Source organism: Salvelinus alpinus, chromosome 18, assembly GCF_045679555.1.
Source record: "Salvelinus alpinus chromosome 18, SLU_Salpinus.1, whole genome shotgun sequence".
Lineage (NCBI taxonomy): Eukaryota > Metazoa > Chordata > Actinopteri > Salmoniformes > Salmonidae > Salvelinus > Salvelinus alpinus.
The window spans coordinates 41,909,655-41,923,408 of record NC_092103.1 but is presented as its reverse complement, the minus strand read 5'-3'; the positions used below and the strand labels follow the sequence as shown (position 1 = coordinate 41,923,408).

General features: G+C 41.3%; 1 protein-coding gene across 2 annotated transcripts; it reads right to left on the bottom strand.

Annotated features, from left to right (window-relative positions):
• Nucleotides 1-701: 701 nt before the first annotated feature.
• On the bottom strand, nucleotides 702-13,648 carry LOC139544348 (interleukin-31 receptor subunit alpha-like). 2 transcript variants are annotated; one of them, XM_071351362.1, is made up of 16 exons: nucleotides 13,563-13,648; nucleotides 13,134-13,200; nucleotides 11,904-12,188; nucleotides 11,670-11,784; nucleotides 11,219-11,391; nucleotides 9,192-9,319; nucleotides 8,878-9,040; nucleotides 7,925-8,007; nucleotides 5,650-5,857; nucleotides 5,082-5,249; nucleotides 4,013-4,111; nucleotides 3,718-3,861; nucleotides 3,486-3,626; nucleotides 3,035-3,119; nucleotides 2,760-2,841; nucleotides 702-2,299 (listed from the first exon to the last, which is right to left on the bottom strand). In XM_071351362.1, exons 1-16 carry the CDS (start codon nucleotides 13,566-13,568, stop codon nucleotides 1,748-1,750), a joined length of 2,499 nt encoding a protein of 832 aa, XP_071207463.1. In that variant the 5' UTR covers nucleotides 13,569-13,648; the 3' UTR covers nucleotides 702-1,747. The 2 variants fall into 2 exon arrangements, with proteins under 2 accessions (XP_071207463.1, XP_071207462.1); XM_071351361.1 differs by lacking the exon at nucleotides 13,563-13,648 and having other exon boundaries at nucleotides 13,134-13,555.
• Between the last annotated feature and the right edge of the window lie 106 nt (nucleotides 13,649-13,754).

Genomic DNA, 13,754 nt, shown 5'->3' with positions numbered 1-13,754 from the left:
AATTATCTTTTTTTGTTGTAAAGAACAGTATAGCATCAAAACAAGGGTGAGCTTCATGCCTCTAATCACTGGCTACGTAGGGTAACCCTAACCCAGAATGGACCCTAATCCTTATATAATGCACTACTTCTGACTAGAGCCATGTACACTGAGTGGACAAAAGATTAGGACACCTGCTCTTTCCATGACATAGACTGATAAGGTGAAAGCTATGATCCCTTATTGTTGTTACCTGTTAAACCCACTTCAATCTGTGTAGATGAAGGGGAGGAGACAGGTTAAAGAAGGATTTTTATGCCTTGGGACAATTGAGACATGGATTGTGTATGTGTGCCATTCAGAGGGTGAATGGGCAGGACAAAAGAGTTAAGTGCTTTTGAACGGGGTATGGTAGTAGGTGCCAGGCGCACCAGTTTGTCTCAAGAACTGCAACGGTTCTGGGTTTTTCCACACTCAACATGTGTATCAAGAATGGTCCACCACCCAAAGGATATCCAGCCAACTTGACAACTGTGGGAAGCACTGGAGTCAACATGGGCCAGCATCCCTGTGGAACTGAGGCTGTTCTGAGGGCAAAAGGGGGTGCAACTCAATATTAGAAAGGTGTTCCTAATGTTTTGTACACTCAGTGTATACTGAAAAGTTTGTATAATTTGTTACTTTGCTAAATTGTTATGAAAAACAAATGAAATGCCTCCCTCTTGTGTCTGCATCATTTTACAAAGTGAAGAGTGCTTTACATTCAGTGAGACATTCAACATTAATAGAACAGAATATATTAGTCCGTCAGAGACTAAACGTGTGATTTTGCTTGGCTCCCAATCCTAACATTTTTTTTAATAAGTTATGATTCAACAAAATGTCATCAGGCAGATCATAGACTTGGAGTGATTTTGTTTTTTCTTTCCCATGACTCAGTGAATGATATTTTTTATAAAGAGCAGTACAGGGTCAAATCAAGGATGGGCTTCATGTCTCTCTAGTCACTGTTTGTGTCCCAAATGGCACCCTAAATAATTATATAGAGCACTACTTCTGACCAGAGACCTACGAGCCCTAGTCAAAAGTAATGTATTTTATATGGAATAGGGTGTAATTTAGGACGCAAACATTTACATTCTACATTTGAGTCATTTAGCAGATGCTCTTATCCAGAACAACTTACAGGAGCAATTCGGGTTAAGTGCCTTGCTCAAGGGCACATCCACAGATTTTACCTAGTCGGCTCTGGGATTTGAACCAGCAAACTTTTGGTTACTTGCCCAACTTATTAACCGCTAGGCTACCACCCAGCCAGTAACTCGGAGACATGTCCTGCCTCGCTTTGACCCTGTTACTGAAGTATTTCCATCTTGGCACACTCGCTTTCAGTTCTGAGGAAGTGGTGCTGCAACACCCCTCCCCCCAAACCAAACGGCGTACTGGTAATGGACGGGAAGGGGAAGCGCTTCAGTTGTACCAACAGCAGTCCTTCTCAACGACAAGAAACTAAAACATTTGATGAGATATAGTCTACCACATACAACAGTATAGATTGATATTTATGAGTCAAATTTAAAGAACTGATATCTATCCACCTTTACAATCTACAAATACACATACTGTACAAATTGTCACTAAAGTATAATTACAAAATGGATATTTCGAAGTACAACTAACACAAAAACGCAATAGCATATATGAGACATTAAAACTGAATGAATAAAGGTACAGGAAAGACAGAAGTCCACTGGATTCAGGAGTGTGTTCATGTCCGTTTACTTTCCCTCAACCTGGGTTCAAACATGTCCAGAGTGACGTACGCAGTGAGAGGAGCTGTGCTGCTATGCTGCTGCGTGTCCAACAGGCTTCTACTCTCCTCTGTGGCCCCCGACGTCGCCTCGCCTCCCCCCAGCCCCAACTTCACAGGGCATTCCCCTGGCGTCTGCAGCCTGTAGGGGTTGACGGGACAGCTCTCGGAGGCCTGGAGGTCTGATGGCTCTGATGATGAGTCCTCAGAGGTGGTTGACTCCAGCAGGTTGATTTCTCCGTCTTGTTGAGCCAGTAAAGGGAGGCGGGTTGGGGCCAGGCCCAGGTTACTGCTCTCCTCTCTGGGTTGGCTGTCACAGAAGGTCCTGCTACCGAAGCCAGAGCTCCATCTCTCTGTCTGGTCACAGACTGTCTCTTTGCCCATGTCCTGTATGTCCTCGTCTTCTGTAGAGGTTGACCCCATGATGTCGTCCATTATGGTGTTCACCTCACAGGGGTAGATCATCTCACAGAAGGTCTCGAGTTCAGACGAGTTGTTAAAGGGTTGGATCTGTGGGGTGACAAGGACATGTTTCCAAAAAGGAATGGTGAAGACAGTAGGGACGATGGAAACTGTAGCCTATTGAGCCAACATGAAGACCAACATTTTATGTATTTCACCAGGTATGTTGACTGAGAACATGGGGACTAGTTACAGGGGAGAGAGGAAGGGGGTTGAATGAGCCAATTGGAACACAAACAGTTTAATCCATAAGTAATAGTCATAAAGTGAAAGATTTAAATGTATATCATATCCCTTTTCTTCAAACTAGTGAAATGGAAGCACATGTTCAATACAGTATCCATTGTCTATACTATAGGATAGGGCTAAATGGAATGTGTTTTGTGTTTGGGGTTTTAGGCTGTGTTTCTGTATAGCACTTTGTGACATCGGCTGATGTAAAAAGGGCTTTATAAATAAATTTGATTGATACAATATAAAAAGATGATCATGTCATTATCATGTTTACCTTATGACAATCCTGTGAAGACCAGAATTCCAGAGAGCTGAGACCGGGGTTGGGCACTATCTTCTCCTTAAATCTTTTCCACCTAGGGATCAGTTAACCAATGTTACATAGAACATCCAATCATCTGACTTGTCTGACATAATTGACTTGAAGTGAGTGATGGGCAGTGCACTAAATAGGGAGCCATTTGGAACACAACCATTTACTATCTGGACATATACAGGGAAGAACATCTGCAGCTTTAAAAAGGTTCTGAGATCTACGGCAGAACATACTGAATGACACAGAAGAGTCCAGTGACTAGGACGATGATGACGCCGAAACCACCGAAGACACAGGACATTATGATGAAGGTCCTGCCTGATGGGACAGACACAGAGACGTTATGATGAAGGAATAAAACAGTAAATACTGTTTTTGGACAATTGAGCGGTAGTGTATGCATGGGGCAAAATGCTTTGTTAGAATATGTCAGAGAACCACAGAATTAAAACCACTGGTACAGACGAGTGCACGCAAGATGGCCTCAGGTCCAGCCTGCACGGAAGTTCGACTTGAATGTACGTTCTAGTAACTGTAATTCTATGGTTAGAACATTTGCTACTATAACCCTGTGTGGATACATGGAATGAATATGTAGCATGATAAAGAGACTTTTAAAGTGTCAATCTGTGTTACCATGAGTTACTATCAGATGGTGGGTGAAGCCTACAGACATGACCTTACTGTATCTGCTCGTTGTGAAGTGAATGACGCTGCTATTGGTTGCCCCAGTAACAGCGCTGGCCATGACATGGACACTGTATCTGGTGTCTGGTTGGAGAGGCTCCAAAGTCACTCCCTGTTTCCAGCTATTTACCGTCACATCTGAGAGGGGAGGAAAAATAACCGGAAATGACACTGGGTACAGTTGACGTGCCGTTATAACAAAGTTTAAACAATGTTTCAGGAGACTTACTCAGCTCTGGTTGTGTTTCAGTCTTGTAGAACACAGAGTAGTTGACGACATCACCGCTACATTGGCTCTGAGGCACAGCAGTCCAGTTGACCTGAGCACTTTTGTCTTGAACATGTACATCAACGGAGGAGATATTCCCTGGAGCTGAGTTGATCAAGAAAATATGATTTAGTAATCCATTTATTTGGGACAGATACAATTAAAACATTTAAATAATTTGAATAAATAAGAATATGAAGATACATAGCCATTACCCCAAAGGACCAATAGAAAGAGAGGAAAATGTGAACGGTACCTCTTTGTACTGAGCAGATCTGAATGACTTTTTCGAGTCCTGTCTTGTCATCGTAGAGTGGAGTTACTGTGATGTTGTAGAGTTTAAAAGGCTGCAGGCCTATGAGAGGGAGGGAGAAAATGTCTTGTCATCGTAGAGTGGAGTTACTGTGATGTTGTAGAGTTTAAAAGGCTGCAGGCCTATGAGAGGGAGGGAGAAAATGAAAACTTCCCAAAGTAGATTCCTCCAATAGTTTACCCGGATAACAGGAGGAGTGGTGTTCATTTAATCTGGGATGTATACACACAATATTACCAGTTGATGTAATAATGTTTACATACTGTTTTACCCACTTTATATGTATATAATGTATTCTAGTCATGGCTCATCATATAAAAACAAAAATATTGATAGCTAGAAATACAAGCATTTCGCTGGCCCTGCGATAACATCTGCAAATCTGTGTACTCGACCAATAAACATTGACTAGATTTTTGATCCATCTAAAAGCTTTCTGCTTATCTTTCACCTAACCACATCAACGATAAGCTCAATGGATCTTCCTCTAATGCACATTGTATGAGTCTATTCAAACCCATAGAGAAACCACACCAAAATAATTAAAATAATTCCTAATGACCACAGTAGAAAATGAAACTCAAACCTCGAGTCATGTCAAGCACTCCAATGTCAATGTAAAGTTACATAAAGTAACATAATCAGGATCCAACTATACATCCACCCATTAACTCACCCATCCATCCATCGCCCTACCCACCCGTCCATCAACCTACCCACCCGTCCATCAACCTACCCACCCGCCCATCAACCTACCCACCCGCCCATCAACCTACCCACCCGTCCATCAACCTACCCACCCGCCCATCAACCTACCCACCCGTCCATCAACCTACCCATCCGTCCATCAACCTACCCACCCGTCCATCAACCTACCCACCCGTCCATCAACCTACCCACCCGTCCATCAACCTACCCACCCGTCCATCAACCTACCCACCCGTCCATCAACCTACCCACCCGTCCATCAACCTACCCATCCGTCCATCCATTCTTTAGAATCCAAGCTCACCAGTCAATGTGATGTGAGTGTCTTGGCTCTGTAGCCAGGTGTATGTATCTCCATCGGTGGTCCAGTCTATGATGTAGCCACGGACAGGGTAGAGAGGAGGAACAGCCCAGCTGACCTGGATGTCACCGTCATGGGCAGAGGCCTGGGCGCCCCTAACCTGGGGGAGACCTGACACACATAAACTCATATGAATGTGACACTGTAGTACACAGAGGCTTAAAACCACTTCTAAATAACACTTACTGTAAATAACAAACGAGGACAGGTACTTTTTCTACAGGAAAACTGTGCCTTTCTTCAGCTGTCCATAAGTATTTTTATCAAAGTAGAAGAAGTTTAGTAGCTTAAAATGGTTAGAGGCTTTTGTTGAAACATTGAGTTTAGTGTAGCAGTAGTGTCTGTATTATAAAGACTAGTGAGATAGTATGATACATTTATACTACTAGATAGATATATCATGATAGATATGACTCATATCTGCTAGCTAATAGCTTTGCAATGAGTCACATGAAACTAAATAGGATAACTGGCAATTCATATTGAATATGTGTCAAATATAGCAACTTACTTTGTCCAACGGCCGGTACATAGATTGACTGTTCAGAAAATGTGGTGTCACCGCGATAGGCAGCGAGGGTGACGCTGTATGGCCGCTGGTCCACAGTGATAGAAGCCTTATCCACAACAGTGTCCAAATGTCTGTCAGGTATGTGCTTTTCATCAGCCATGTACGTCAGCCTGTATCCATCGATGGCCTTGCATGCAGGGGAGATGCTCTGTACAAAGTAGAAAAGTGGAAGTTAGAAAATACGTCACACCCAGTCAGAATCATCCCCATTTAGAACAAATTAATATTTTGAGTAAGGTTTGAGATTTACTCATATTTTTTAGTAGGGTTACAGGGGGGGGGGGGGTATTACTGGTACCTTTCGAAGTTAAATCAGTAAGCTACTAGGCTTTTGGTAAAGTTAAAGTATTTGATGGAATTTATCACACGTAGATAATAGGCAGAATCTACCGCAAACCCAGAGCTGATTAGTGAATGTGGTGGAGGCAAAACTTGAGAAACAGGAAAAAGCCTCTGCACACTTCCTGTCAGATGCAAATGTATTTAATTGTAGCTGAGCTTTCAGTCAGTCGACCTTCATCAGGTTGCCCGAAAGCTGAGCTTTAAAATACATTTGCATTTGACTGCATCTTTTTCCTGTTTCTCAAGGAATTTATCACACGACATGTAGTGGCCTTTATGAGTACTTCAGATTATCACAGCTGTCTGTAATGACCTCTGGCACTTTGGTGAATACCATTGGTGTTTAATTTTTTACATTTATTTTACATTTAACCTTTATTGAACTAGGCAAGTCAGTTAAGAACAAATTCTTATTTACAATGACGGCCTACCCCGGCCAAACCCGGACAATGTTGTGCCAATTGTGCGCCACCCTATTGGACTCCCAATCACGGCCGGATGTGATTCAGCCTGGATTCGAACCAGGGACTATAGTGATGCCTCTTGCACTGAGATGCAGTGCCGCTGCGCCACTTGGGATCCCAAATATGAGGGTTTCAACATGAAATATCCTTTGTTTATATTATTTACACACTTTTGTTTATTGTAAATAAGAATATATTCTTAATTAAACTTACCTAGTTAAATAAAGGTTAAATAAATAAAATACAAAAGTAGTATGTCTTTGTTGTAAATGTTCTGGTGTCAAACTGGCGACAATTATGAAAAAAGTCAATAGTTGGAAGAGTTGCAGAGTTCATTGAAAATAATGCTAATGTTGATTAGATGCGTTTTTCATTAATTAGGCTATTTCCTCTAGAACCATATGGTCTATCCACTAGAAAGCAATGGACAAGATATAAACAAATTAATACTATAGATGAATACATAATTTAGAGTATAAATTACCATAAATTATCTGTTAATTACCAAAATTACAACAACAAAAAAATAGTTAACTTTTTGTAAATTAGCGGTAGTTTTGCAACCCTAGTTTTGAGGAAGGAAACTTTTGGTAGAGTTATACAGCTTTGAAAGGCTTTAGACAAAGGGTCTCCAACTGTGGTGTTGGGGAGATACTGGGTGAGGAGGTTGTAGTTTCAGCCCACCACTAACACACCTCCTTCAAGGTTTCAAGGATATTTTTATTTGTAGAATCAGATGTGTTGGTGGTGGGTTGGAACAACAGCCTGGGTACACTGTAGCTACCCAGGACCAGAGCTGGAGACCCTTGGTAGTGACTAACCAATACAGAACCAGAACACTGCCTATTTAAGCAATAAGGCCAGAGGGGCTGTGGTATATCACCAATATACCACGGCTAAGGACTGTTCTTTAGCACAATGCAACGCAGAGTGCATGTATACAGCCCTTAACCGTGCTATACTGACCATATACCACAAACCCCAGGAGGTGCCTTATTGCTATTATAAACTGGTTACCAACGTAAATTAGAACATCCGTGGTATACAATCTATTATAAACTGGGTGGTTCGAGCCCTGAATGCTGATTGGCTGAGAGCCGTGGTATATCACAGTATACCACGGGTATGACAAAACATTTATTTTTACTGCTCTAATTACATTGGTAACCAGTTTATAATAGCAATAAGGCACCAATATACCACGGCTAAGGGCTGTGTCCTAGCACTCCGCCTTGCCTGTGAACAGCCCTTAGCCGTGGAATATTGGCCATATACCACACCCCCTTGTGCCTTATGGCTTAAATATACCACGGCTGTCAGCCGATCAGCATTCAGGGCTCGAACCACCCAGTTTATAATGTTGATTATGTAAAGTGCTATACATGAGCTTCCTTCCATAGGCTCCCTACCTTCCACATCAGGTGCACTGTTCTTGTCCCAGTGTTGTCTGGTGCATCCATCTTCCTCCACAGGTCCAACTGCACTGTGCTCACTGTTGACATATAAATAATAGAGTTTAGCCTAGTTTGAATAAACACATGTTCCAATTTAAAGTTTAATTTTGAATGTAGGCCTCTTTCAAAAAGCCTCACAATGTTACAAGTCATTTTGTGATGTACTGTCGGAGAATGTGAAGTAACATTCAATACTAAAACTGAAACTGAAACATAGCATTTAATATTAAGACAAACTGAAAGCATACTGTGGCTGACTGATGTGTTCCAGAAAACATAATGGGTGATTAGTTCACAATGTTTCTCACCACAATCCATTTCCCAAACCCTACGCCACCAACTAGACACAGACCACAGCTCTGTTTAAAATACTTTCAAAATGCATCCTTCCTATTAATTCTCATCGAATGAGACAACTGGGTTGGTGAAATTGTTTCAGCCACATTGCTTATCTCTATCAAACCATGCCAGATTATAATGTGGGGAAGCTTACAGCAGAAAAAAATAACATGATAAGGTTTGATAACATTTGATAAGGGTGCATGACAAACACACAGACCGTGCGTGCTATTCAATCAAGGTCTAATGCCTCATTCTTCAAGCACAGCAAAACATGTGCATTCAAATTCATGTCTACAACAACCTCAAAATGTGAACAGTGAAAAACAAAACAGATGGCAGAGACATCATAGCCTCTCAGAGTAGGATAGCTGATCCTAGATCACATTTAGCCTTTTAGAGCATAATTAATAAGATTACATGGACAAGGGGGAGCTGATCCTAGATCAGTACTCTGAGACATATACCTATCATCTCAAACATGCCTTCTGAAAGGGTATATTTTTATTTTACTTCTCCTGGAAACCTGTATAGCGATTGTGATTTACTGGGGCTTTATGTTTTCTTACCGTTGAGAGAGGAGAGAACTGTCACCTGCCTGCTCCATTCACTCCAGGGGGCCTTGTCTAAAGCACAGCGGACAGACACTGTGTGGTTGGTGCATGGCTCCACTTCAACAGAAGTGACAGAGGCTGTCTTGGCCGTTGTGTTCATAGATGTATCCATTACATGCTGGACATTTACACAGGGACAAGAAACAAAGATATGAGTGGCAAAAAAACAAACAGTCACGTTAACTTCGACTAGTCTGGGAAAATAGCACATTGCACTAAGCAACAAACAAATCACAGACAACGTAACATTGAATAAATGAGCGGTGTACCTTGGCATATTTGACTTGACAGTGTATGACCTGGTCAGGAAAGTCTGTGCCTCCTGGTCTTTCCCATTCAACCCTTAGATGAGCAGGGAGAGGAACCACCCGCACATTCTTTGGAGGGTCAATTTTCACTTGAAAAACAGGGTAAGTAATGTCAGGTTGGGCGAGTCATGTCAGGTTGGGCGAGTCATGTCAGGTTGGGCGAGTCATGTCAGGTTGGGTTAGGTAAGTAATGTCAGGTTGGGTGAGTATTGTCAGGTTGGGTGATTAATGTCAGAACTCAATTACACAAACAAGACAATAGATAAACAAGAAATACTGGTGTAAGGATATTGAGCTTTACGATGGACGACAATCCAATTGTCCACTGGTATGACTGGTCATTTAATTTGCTTTGAACGGTGTATACACACACAACTAACTTACAGTGCCAGTCAAAAGTTTGGACACACCTAGTCATTCCATATTTTTACTATTTTTACATTGTAGAATAATAGTGAAGACATCAAAACTATGAAATAACACATATGGAATCATGTAGTAACCAAAAAAAGTGTCCAACAAATCAAAAAATATTTTAGATTTTAGATTCTTCAAAGTAGCCACCCTTTGCCTTGATGACAGCTTTGCACACTCTTAGCATTCTCTCAACCAGCTTCATGAGGTAGTCACCTTAAATTCATTTCAATGAACAGGTGTGCCTTTTAAAAGTTACGTTGTGGATTGTCTTTCCTTCTTAACGCATTTGAGCCAAGATATACAGAAGATAGCCCTATTTGGTAATAGACCAAGTCCATAATATGGCAAGAACAGCTCAAATACGCAAAGAGAAACAACAGTCCATCATTACTTTAAGACATGAAGGTCAGTCAATCCGGAAAGTTTCAAGAACTTTGAAAGTTTCTTCAAGTGCAGTCGTAAAAACCATCAAGCGCTATGATGAAACTAGCTCTCATGAGGACCGCCACAGGAAAGGAAAACCCAGAGTTACCTCTGCTGCAGAGGATAAGTTCATTAGAGTTACCAGCCTCAGAAATTGCAGCCCAAATAAATGCTTCACAGAGTTCAAGTAATAGACACATCTCAACATCAACTGTTCAGAGGAGACTGTGTGAATCAGGCCTTCATGGTCGAATTGCTGCAAAGAAACCACTACTAAAGGACACCAATAAGAAGAGACTTGCTTGGGCCAAGAAACACGAGCAATCAACATTAGAGCGGTGGAAATCTGTCCTTTGGGCTGATGAGTCCAACTTTGAGATTTTTGGTCCAAACCGCCGTTTGTTTGTGAGACGCAGAGTAGGTGAACGGATGATCTACGTATGTGTGGTTCCCACCATGAAGCATGGAGGGGGAGGTGTTATGGTGTGGGGGTGCTCTGCTGGTGACACTGGCGGTGATTTATTTAGAATTCAAGGCACACTTAACAAGCATGGCTCACACAGCATTCTGCAGCAATACGCCATCCCATCTGGTTTGCACTTAATGGGACTATCATTTGTTTTTCAAAAGGACAATGACCAAACACATCTCCAGGCTGTGTAAGGGCTATTTGACCAAGAAGGAGAGTGATGAGTGCTGCATCAGATGACCTGGCCTCAACAATCACCCGACCTCAACCCAATTGAGATGGTTTGGGATGAGTTGGACCGCAGATTGAAGGAAAAGCAGCAACTGCTCAGCATTTGTGGGAACTCCTTCAAGACTGTTGGAAAAGCATTCCAGGTGAAGCTGGTTAAGAGAATGCTAAGAGTGTGCAAAGCTGTTATCAAGGCAAAGGGTTGCTTCTTTGAAGAATTTTAAATATATTTTGATTTATTGAACACTTTTTGGTTTACTACATGATTCCATATGTTATTTCATAGTTTATTTCTTCACTATTATTCTACAATGTAGAAAATAGTAAAAAAATAAAGAAAAACCCTTGAATAAGTAGGTGTGTCCAAACTTTAGACTGGTACTGTATATAAAACATCATTATTTGATTGCAAACTTCTCCAGAGTCAAAGCTGTGCGTTCTGATTACATACCTGTATCCCAAGGATCCAATTCCAGTGTGTCCGAGATTGTCTCCCAAACTGTGCTTTCAGCTCGCACAGTGATGTAATTTAGCTTTGAAAGCATCGGCAGGCTCTTATTAAAAGTGCATGACATGCTTCCAGAACTACAATGATCACTCTCCCATGCATCTTGTGTACTCTCCCTACACAAAAAGAGACGAGAAAACAGAAACTTTGATTACGTCCCAAAATGAAGACATTTGGTTACATACCCTGAAGAAGACAGCTTGTCTGTCGATACGTTGGTTATTAAATTATTGCATCTCAGCTGTGGGGCTCTCTTTTTCTTTTTCATATGTCCCAAATGGCACCTTATTCCCTACATAGCGCACTCCTTTTGTGCGTTATTCCATATGACAAGGGAATCTTGCAGTCTACGTTGCTATACTAAGAGGAAGCTAGATTTTGAGTCAGAACTCACCATTTCCTATAAACGGTATATGTTATTTTCGATGTGGGTTTGATCTTGTGCTCCCAGTGACATGTAAAATCTTGTTGTGAGATATACGTGACACATGATATGTTTCTGGGTTTCCCTGTTGAAAAAATTAAAGGACATGATTTATTCTATCGTAAAAACCATTCCCCAGATGCCATGATAATAACGTTAACGTATTGAAAGTAACGCACACCAACAATGTAAGTAGGTACGTACAGTATGTTTGTATGATGGTACCACCCAAGACTTGCTGAGTTAAATGGCTGTGACATTGTACTATTGCTTTTGGAAGGGATAGATTGTAGATGGTCACCGCGGCAAAGGAGGTGTTGGTTTCATAGCAGCTTTCATCTATGCTCTTGTTGTTGATCGTCCAATAGATCTTGCCGTGGCTGTCTGAGATTGTCTTGTTGCATGTCTTCTTGAACTTAATCTTAATATTGGAGCCAAATTCAATGTATGGGTCTTTTGGGATAACTTCACATCTTTGTCCATATTGTCCTGTTGATAACAAAACGTGAAACTTTGTAATAAACAAACCATGGCAAAGAACTTGAGAGATGACAGTGCAAAAGCCTGCACTAAGACCAACATTCAGCACAGAAAAGTAAATAGAGAATGAGCGATGACCGCCAACTCCCCAACTTCTAACCACTCAATATGCAATTCAAACAAAGTGGTAATTCCGCGGCTATTCTGGTAAACAACTGAGGGATGGGGCTGGAGATCTGTGACCATTCAAATGAAAACAGAGCTATGTATGTAGGGACTGACGATCTACAATATAAAAATTATAGTATTGACCATGTTTTGATGCTACAGTGTTTGATTACAATTGCATTGTTTACAAACATTAGAGTTAAACCATATATTTGGGTTCTGATATGGTACGAGAGTTGAACTAAGCTCATACACTGTACAAAACATTAGGAACATGTTCCTAGTAAGTTGCACCCCTTTTGTCCTCAGGACAACCTCAATTCATCAGGGCATGGAATACGTGTCACAAAATACGTCCCACAGTTAAATTGGCTGGAGGTCCTTTGGATGGTGGACCATTCTTGATACACACATTAAACGTTTGAACTTGAAAAACCCAGCAGTGTTGCAGTTCTTAACACAAACCAGTGCATCTGGCTGGTTCAGACTAAATAATGCTTGCCCATTCACCCTCTGAATGGCGCACACACACAATCCATGTCTCAAGGCTTTAAAAATCCTTCTTTAACCCATCTCCTCCCCTTCGACATTCATTTAAGTGGATTTAACAGGGGTCGTCAATTTGGGTTTATAGCCTTCACCTGGTCAGTCTATCATGGAAGAACATGTTCCGTTTTTTTAACCTTCTCAATAATCAACGGTATATCAATTTGAAAGTCAAATAAAAAATGTAAGTTGCAATCACAGATTGCCCCTTTAATTAATTACTATCAAATAGGAACTCACCTTCAGAAATTGCTGGGAGCAAAAGGAAGATTGACAGGACTAGCGGAGTTGCCATCCTTCTCAGACCCTTGGCAGACAAGAATGGCATGTCATGTCTTTCAAGTAATACAATTCCCTCTCCAGCAAGTGGAGAAACAATTTCACTACATCTAAACCTCATTTATAAGCAACGGGTTCTAATAGCACAAATGGTTATTAATGCCGCATCTACAACTAGGAGAACGGAAACATCATGACGTCTGATCTAGCAAAAGGTCAGTTGGATGACTGTTCAATCGATTGTATTCGCATTCGGACTGCGTTTCTTCTGAGTTCAGTTGTTTGAAAGCACTGAAGTCAGATTTACGAGTTGCCAAATTGTTTTAAACGCGGCTACCGGTCAGGTTTAAAAAGTTAAATTCGGGTACTCCATTATAAACCTTATCATACCTTCATACTCAATGTCCTGTGGAAAGTTGGTAGTCGTGCCTTCAATTCACAACCCCTAAGAACAAGGACTGGATGGGTGTGCTGGCCATTGCACAACAAAAGTTTACTGACAGGAAATGAGGAAACAGGATGAATGCCAGGGGACCGAATTTAAGCACTCAGCTAGATTTTACAAGTGAAACTTAACTCAGA

Excerpts from the sequence above, each read along its gene's own strand:
- LOC139544348 (XM_071351361.1), bottom strand. The coding sequence starts at position 13,293 with ATGAGGTTTAGATGTAGTGAAATTGTTTCTCCACTTGCTGGAGAGGGA. Across the intron at positions 3,627-3,717 it reads TGAAACACAACCAGAGCTGA|ATGTGACGGTAAATAGCTGG; the intron begins GTAAGTCTCCTG and ends CTCCCCTCTCAG. Across the intron at positions 3,120-3,485 it reads CTTCACAACGAGCAGATACA|GCAGGACCTTCATCATAATG; the intron begins GTAAGGTCATGT and ends CTGTCCCATCAG.